Source organism: Nansenia antarctica (assembly GCF_963989245.1).
Source record: "Nansenia antarctica genome assembly, chromosome: 8".
Classification (NCBI taxonomy): domain Eukaryota; kingdom Metazoa; phylum Chordata; class Actinopteri; order Argentiniformes; family Microstomatidae; genus Nansenia; species Nansenia antarctica.
Genome location: NC_137678.1, coordinates 17,105,312 through 17,114,007, shown reverse-complemented (window position 1 = coordinate 17,114,007; position 8,696 = coordinate 17,105,312). Strand labels below are relative to the sequence as shown.

At 49.4% G+C, this 8,696-nt stretch overlaps 1 protein-coding gene across 1 annotated transcript in view; it reads right to left on the bottom strand.

The window, feature by feature from the left end:
- Positions 1 to 7,793: 7,793 nt before the first annotated feature.
- The window catches only part of nrcama (neuronal cell adhesion molecule a), a gene marked incomplete at both ends in the record, with an annotated part of 41,367 nt that continues 40,464 nt past the window's right edge, over positions 7,794 to 8,696 (bottom strand). The window contains one exon of the mRNA XM_080538122.1: positions 7,794 to 8,028. Coding sequence (XP_080394248.1) covers positions 7,794 to 8,028 — 235 coding nt within the window. The remainder of the gene's footprint in view (positions 8,029 to 8,696) is intronic.

The window sequence follows — 8,696 nt, the reverse complement described above, 5'->3', positions numbered from 1 at the left end:
TCCGTCCTGCGCGTCTGAACTTTTCCTATTGGAGGCGAGCGGATGATTGACACCGCGGAGGGGGAGGAGCTAGGAAGGGCCATGCTTGAAGGCGGGGAGGGGAGGGGGGGGGGGGGGGTCTGGCACTGCGCACACCGGCGTCTGTGCCACTGCAAAGCCGACATAATTACTGAGTGCAAACCTGTATTGTAGCAACTGCCCACTGCCCCCCCAACTCATCTCATGTTTGTGGTTCGATGTTGTCCATTTATGAACATTACATTCAGATTAAGAAGTGTCGGATTTTGATGCTCTGTTTCGGCCCACAAATGAAACGTTTCATATTTAATATTCACACACCGGTTCATTATTTATGGCACAGTCACCTAAGGTCGTTCACTGCTGTGTCAGTGGAACATCAGGTGATAGAATGGGAGTCAAGGCTCGGAGATGAGACGGAGGGGGGGGGGGGGGGCTTTAGAGGGGGTTGGGGGTCTGGCGTTGTTAAGCTCCTCTCTCTCTCTCTCTCTGTCTCTCTCTCTCTCTCTCTCTCTCTCTCTCTCACACACACACACACACACACACACACACACACACACCATCCAATCCCAGAGGCTGTAGTACAGTAGTTAATCCCCAGACTAGATGAGAGGGTGGGGACAGAGAGGGAGACAGGACAAAGGACAGAGCATCAGCCCTCCAACAGCATCAGATTAACAGAACGCATCCTGCCATCGACCTGTTGGCCACTAGGTGGCAGAGTAATACTCTGTGATGCACAGTGTGTGTGTGTGTGTGGGGGGGTGGGTTACACTGCTATCTTTGAAGTATATTTGCACATAGCCTACAGGAAATTGACTTGGTGTGGTTGGTGCATAGGACATAAAGACCCAGACACCAATATAATTAAAAAACAACAACAATGTACATTAGATTATGTAAAACTAATATAGATTACATTGTCAGTTGTGTGTGTGTGTGTGTGTGTGTGTGTGTGTGTGTGTGTGTGCGTGCGTGTGATGGGGGTAGGGGCGGGGAGTGGAAGTCCCAGAGTCATTCTGGGTTCCATGTGGGGGTTCTACATGGAACATGGAACCCAGAATGACTCTGGGACTTCCACTCCCCGCCCCTACCCCCATCACACGCACGCAAGTGTTCCACATGGAACTCAAAAGGTTCTCCCAGATGAAGAACGCAAAATGGGGAACCCTTTCCTCAAAAAACGTTGGGCCCCGTCTCCGAAAAAAAACAAAACAAGAGAAACTAAAAGAACTCAGTCAGAAGTGAAGGAATCCTGAAACCAACATTTATTTTATTTTTTTCATTTTAAAATACAAAATATTTTTGCAATATTATTATATCATAGAGTAAACCATTTGACAGCCTTTCATGCTTTTTCATTTAGCTTCAACATTAACCAGAATGTCATACTATAATATCATATTATATATTAGATCCTATATTCACCAGTCACTACAATAGGTTGCCAGGGTGATCGTCAAACTCCTCCCTGCCATTCCGTCTGTCTGTCTACACGTCCGTCCATCCGTCCGTCTGTCCAACTGTCTCTCTCTGAACGTTCCGGTGGAACTGAACTGCATATCGATTAATTTTTATATTTTTATTTATAATTTTTTTGTCCTTTTTTTTTATACAGAAAAAGGTGCATGAACTGTCAGGGACAGACACAGGTGACAGGTGAGCTGACGCTCAGAACCAGTTAGATAGTCTCCTTATACCCCCCCCGCCCCCCCCCCAAACCACCACCCCCCCTCTCCCTAAACCCTCACCCCCCCATGTTAGCAAAGTTACCTGACCAGTTCAAAAACAAAAAAAGAAAGTTCACAGCAAATGAAACAGTGAAAACTGTAAAGGTCTCGTCTCCCAAACTATGGCACTCTCGTAAAACAAGCCCTGCCCACTCTACAAGCCCCGCCCACTCATATGACTACAGTGGTAGGTGCATCAGATCAAACTCTCCTCTTCTCCTCCTCCTCTCCTCTCCTCCTCCCCCCCTCCTCCCCTCCTCCTCCTCCTCTCGCCCCACCCCTCTGACACGACAAGTTCACAGTCAATTCAAGCTCTATTTACAAATTACAACAAAATATCTACACACACAAAGCAGACACGTTTGAAACTAAAAACTTGATGCAAGTTATGAAAAACCAAATCATGGAAATCTGGAACTGTTTAGATCTAGAAGGTTCTCCTCCACTGAGACGAGGGGAGAGTGTTTTTCTGCCGAGACTGTCCTCATCACTGAAGATAGAAAGAACTAGAACACATCACACACACACACACACACACACACACACGCACACACACACACACACACCCGCGCGCACACACACACACACACACACACACACACACACACACACGCACACACACACACACACACACACACACACACACACACACACACACACACACGCACACACGCACACACACACCTCATTCTTTTTCGATGCTCTAACCCCCTGGGTGATGGGGTCACGTGTAAATTACACACTGAAACTTCGGTTGCGAAACAGCAAGAAACATGTGACATCATCATCATACACATATATAAGTTTAAATGCAGAAACCTATCACCAGCACGTAGACCAAAATTTGCATTTTCAAACGGAACAAGCAACATTTTTTTTCATTCATATGAATACGGTAAAAACAAACGGTTGTTTTCCAGAACATTCAATTCAATTTGCATTCCAGACCTCCCGACCCAACCCAACTCCTCCCCTCCCGTGTCAGTTGATTCGTGCTACCGGTACCTCCCATCCTGAATGGCAGTATCCCCGTGACCCAGTACCAGAACGGGCCCAAACACACGCTGCCTCGGACACTCCACAACGACAACCGCTGCGTCTGAGGTGCGCTCGGTTCACGATCCTCGGACACTCCATGACAACCGCTCCGTCTGAGGTGCGCTCGGTTTTCTGGGACTGTGTCAGTCGTCAGTTGTAAGGGGCGGAGCTACCACAGCTATCTATCTCATCGCCCCAGACTCGAGGTGAACGAAACCAAGCGCACCTCCGGTGTTGGCCGTGTGTGTGTCTGACGGGTGTGTGTTTGGGCGGAGGTCTGGTGGTATTGGCAGTAGATTAGTGTTGCTGGTACACAGCGAACCCCTTCCTCTGTGTGTGTGTGTGTGTGTGTGTGTGTGTGTGTGTGTGTGTGTGTGTGTGTGTGTGTGTGTGTGTGTGTGTGGGTGGGTGTGACTGGATGTTCAGAGGAGAGGGAGATGAGGGTGTGATTGGTCTCTCTGTGCTGATGCAACCGTCGGGGATTCGAACCTGGCTGTTCACCGTCCCGTCCCCTCACACAACACTGCCTTAGCCCAGCGACCTAAAGCAGGTGCACAGGTCTCAGGTCAGGGTTACTCTCCGACCCCCTCTCTCCCTTTGTCTCTACATGCGCACCAGCAACGTTGGAACCCTGTGTGTTCTGTGTTCTATGTTCTGTGTTCTGTGTTCTATGTTCTGTGTTCGGTGTATGAAGGGGATGCAGGTTAGAATCTAGAATGCTGTAGGAATGATTCGAGAATTCTGTACGTATGATTCTAGAACGCTGTAGGAATGATTCTAGAACGCTGTAGGAATGATTCTAGAACGCTGTAGGTATGATTCTAGAATGATTCTAGAACGCTGTACGTGTGATTCTAGAACACTGTACGTATGATTCTAGAACGCTGTACGTATGATTCTAGAATGATTCTAGAACGCTGTAGGTATGATTCTAGAACGCTGTAGGTATGATTCTAGAACGCTGTTCTCTACAAAGGCACTATTAACGTGCTGAGGTGTTCCTTAGACTGCGGACACCTGGATCCAGAGAGGACTAGCCAGAGGACATACATCGATACGTCTCTCCCTGTCCCTCCCCCTTTCTCTCCCTCCCCCTCTCCCTCCCTCTCTCTATCTCTGTGTGTTCGGGACGCAAGGCAGGAGTGAGGAAATGCTGTTTGATTGAACGAATGTCGGGTGGAGGTCAGAGAAGAAACCGAGGCGTCGGTTCACCCACGTTCCAACGCCAGAGAGGCTACGTACGGCACGCATGTGATGGGGGGCGAAACCATGACAATGGGCGCCATGGCGACCGCCTCAACTCGTCTTAACAGACTGTCGCGCGACTACAACAACAGAGTGTTGTGTTTGTGTTCGGCGCTAAAACAACCATACAGACCAAAAAACACTACAACCTTCAGAAAACCATAAGACGTGAGTGTGTGTGTGTGGGGGGGGGGGGGGAGGGGGGGGTGCCGTACTGGGAAATGTCCCTCAGCGTGCACCGTAGAAACTCACATCTCCCGTCCCCCGGGCGACAGAATGATCTTTTCTGCAATTACAGGATATATCACTAGAACAGCTGTGGGTGGGGTCATTAACACTAGAACAGCCATGGGTGGGGTCATTAAAACTAGAACAGCCGTGGGTGGGGTCATTAACACTAGAACAGCCGTGGGTGGGGTCATTAACACTAGAATAGCCGTGGGTGCGGTCATTAACGCTAGAACAGTCATGGGTGGGGTGATTAACGCTAGAACAGCCATGGGTGAGGTCATTAACACTAGAACAGCCATGGGTGGGGTCATTTGACCAAGTGAGTAAAACAATTATTTTAAACCTTTGCACTCTCAATAAAAGTTCAGGACCCTCCTTTCATGACCTTTTTTAGATACAGTATATCTCAAAAGTGAGTACACCCTTTAGATTTTTGCAAATATTCTGTCATATCCTTTCAGGGGATCCTTCACTATCTTAATGAAACTTTGATATAACTTAAAGTAGTCAGTGTGCTGCTTGAATAACAGTATAGATTTATTGTCCATTGAAAATTACTCAGTACACAGCTGTTAATGTCTAAACAGCTGGCAACAAAAGTGAGTACACCCCATAGTGAACATGTCTAAATTGTGCCCAAAGTGTCAATATTTTGTGTGACCACCATTGTTATCTAGCACTGCTTTAACCCTCCTGGGCATGGAATTCACCAGAGCTGCACAGGTTGCTTCTGGAATCTTCTTCCACTCCTCCATGACGACATCACAGAGCGCACGGATGTTGGACACCTTGCACTCCTCCACCTTCCTCTTGAGGATGCCCCACATGTGCTCAATTGGGTTTAGGTCTGGAGACATACTTGGCCAGTCCATCACCTTAACCTTCAGCTTCTTCAGCAAGGCTGTTGTCATCTTGGAGGTGTTTAGGGTCATTATCATGTTGGAAAACTGCCCTACGGCCCAGTTTCCGAAGAGAGGGGATCATGCTCTGCTGCAGGATGTCACAGTATATATTGGAATTCATGTGTCCCTCAATGAAATGCAGCTCCCCAGTGCCGGCAGCACTAATGCAGCCCCAGACCATGATGCTGCCACCACCATGCTTGACTGTAGGCAAAACACATTTGTCTTGGTACTCCTCACCAGGGTGCCGCCACACACGCCGGACACCATCTGACCCAAACAGGTTTATTTTGGTCTCATCAGACCACAGGACATGGTTCCAGTAACTCATGTTCTTGAATTCATTGTCTTCAGCAAACTGTTTGCGGGCTTTCTTATGCATCGGTTTCAGAAGAGGCTTCTGTCTGGGGCGACGGCCATACAAACCGATTTGATGCAGTGTGCGGCGTATGGTCTGGGCACTGACAGGCTGACATCCCACTTTTGCAACCTCTGCAGCAATGCTGGAAGCACTCGCACATCTATTTTTGGAAACCAACCTCTGGATATGACGCTGAGCACGTGGACTCAACTTCTTTGGTCGACCCTGGCGAAGCCTGTTCCGAGTGGAACCTGTCCTGGAAAACCGCTGTATGATCTTAGCCACTGTGCTGCAACTCATTTTCAGGGTGTTGGCAATCTTCTTATAGCCAAGGCCATCTTTGTGAAGCGCAATAATCCTTTTTTTCAGCCGCTCAGAGAGTTCCTTGCCATGAGGTGCCATGTTGTCCAGCATTCAGAGAGAATTGTGCCCAAAACACCAAATTTAACAGCCCTGCTTATCATTTACACCTGAATCCTTGTAACACTAACGAGTCACATGACACCAGGGCGGGAAAACAACATCATTGGGCACAATTAGGACATGTTCACTATGGGGTGTACTCACTTTTGTTGCCAGCTGTTTAGACATTAACAGCTGTGTAGTGAGTAATTTTCAAAGGACAATAAATCTATACTGTTATTCAAGCAGCACACTGACTACTTTAAGTTATATCAAAGTTTCAGTAGGATAATGTTATCCCCTGAAAGGATATAACAGAATATTTGCAAAAATCTAAAGGGTGTACTCACTTTTGAGATATACTGTATGTGTGTTCTACCACCCAGTATCCTTACATTTTCTAAATCACATCTGGATAAGCTAGTATATATATACGATATTTTAGCAGTTTTTCGGTGTAGGAAGCAGGCTACTTTACAAGAGGCGCCAACTAGTGGTCTTTGTGTGTAAGTAGCAGCTTCCCATTCTAAAGACAATGGTCATTTGACCCCTGAGGCGGCACTAAGAGTAGGTGAAACAGGCACGGCTGTCCTAGTGATATACAAACAGCTCCACCTTGGCTTGCAGAAACAGACGTCTAATTACAGCCTTTCAGACGTGTAATAACAGCCTTTCAGACGTGTAAAAACAGCCGTTCAGACGTGTAATAACAGCCTTTCAGACGTGTAATAACAGCCTTTCAGACGTGTAATAACAGCCTTTCAGACATAGACACGTGGTTCGTTGTCACACAAAGAGACACCGCAGCCGTTTTTTTAGTCGTATAATACCGATATAACACTTTTTACGCTAAAAATAAACGGATGGTTTAAAAAAGGCATAACCAGTTAGTTTAGTTGTGTCGTGGCATCGCTACGGTCATGTGACTCACTCAGACCAATCACACGCTGGACTGGGTTAGATTCACCGCGTGGTAAAAATGTGTGGGCGAATATCAGCGATTACATGCAGTATATGACAAGCATAATGTACTGTGTGTGTGTGTGTGTGTGTGTGTGTATGTATGTATGTACCGCATGAGTCAACGTACAGCGTGTTTCACGGCTGTGTTTCATGTCATGAATGTCGAGAAAATATATCTGTTAATATATCATGTGATGTATATATGTATATATATGTATATGTTTGCTAAAGGTTAGCGGTGGCGCTAACACACACACAGCCTCCTCTCCAGCTCTGTCTGACACCCAGGCAGCTACACATAACATTAATTCCTCCAGCTTCTCCATATTGCTTTCTCCTCTCTCTCTCTCTCTCTCTTTCTCTCTGTCTCTGAGGTACCCAAATCCCTCGTTCAATCATCCTCTTCTTTTTCTTCTTCAAATGGTTATGGGGTTCTTGGGGTGTGTTTGTGTGTGTGTGTGTGTGTTTGTTGTCAGGTTGTGTGGTGATTGTGAGAGTGATGAGAGGAGGTCTCACAGTGCCATAGAAGGGTGGGAGGAGCTACGGGGGCGTGGCCAAGGGGGTGGGGCTAGGGGTGTGGCTAGGGGGCGGGGCTTGGGCGGGGCTAGGGGCGGGGCTAGTGAGAAGTGTGAAGGGGGTGGGGTGGGGCAGCATGTGGTGATGAACGCTTGACAGTAGTTGTAGCCATGGTGACGACGGTGGGGGGGGGGTGACGTGGGATACGGTGGGCGGGGGTGGTTGGTGGTAGTAACAGCCACACGGTGAGACACAACACAATCCCCCCTAGCGACCACCATCACCATGGTAACCGCCACCACCACCACCACGACAACAACAACAACGACGACAACCGCCCCGTCCGTTCCTGTCCGTGACGCCAAATGCCGCTAGCCACGGACGACTTTAGACGAAGGAGTTCATGGCGTTGACGGGCGATGGCGCCTCGGAGCTCTCGTTGCCCTCCTGCGTGTCCTTCTCCTTCTTGCCGCTGTACTGGCCAATGAAGCTCCCGTCCTCGTTGAACTGTCCGTCCCCGCCCTCGCCGTAGTCCACCAGGCTGTCGTCGCTGTCGTCACGCTTCACTGTGCCGTTGGACGGCGTCCGGCTGCCCTTCAACGGCTTGTGGTCCTCCGTGTCACTAAGGAGGGGGTGGAGGTGGGAGGGGAGGGAGGTTGGGGGGGAAGGGTGGAGGAGGGAGGGAGGAGGGTGGGGAAGGAGGGGAGGGAGGAAGGGAGGGAGCGGAGGTGGGAGAGATGGTGGGAGGGGAGGAAGGAGGGGGGGAAGGAGGGGAGGAGGGAAGGGAGGGAGGGGAGGAGGGAGTGAGGGAAGGGAGGGAGGGAGGAGGGTGGGAGGGAGGGAGGGAGAGGGGGAGGGTGTGTGGGATGGAGGGAGGGGAAGGGATGGAGGGAGGGCGAGGGGGAGGGAGGGAGGGAGGGAGGGGGGGAAGGATTTAGGGTGGGAGGTAGGGAGGGAGGGAAGGTGAGGGTGGGGAGGGAGGAAAGGTGAGGGTGGGGAGGGGGAGAGGGAGAGAAGGTGGAGAAGATTATTAAGAAGGGAAAATATACATCTTCTGTAGAACAGTGGTCACCAAGCCTGGCTCTAGGGGGGAGGTAGGGGGGTTGGGGGGGGGTGTTTTTGTTCCAGACAAGCACTAACACAGGGTTGGTGTCCACCAGGTCTACCGCACTCATCCCCCTCCGCCTCAGGGGAGGCCAGGGGAGGTAGAAATGGGAGGACAGGCTCATTGTAAATGCATGGAAGGGAAGGAGGGGCGGTTAGTCTGGTACCTGGTCTCATTGCGGTCCA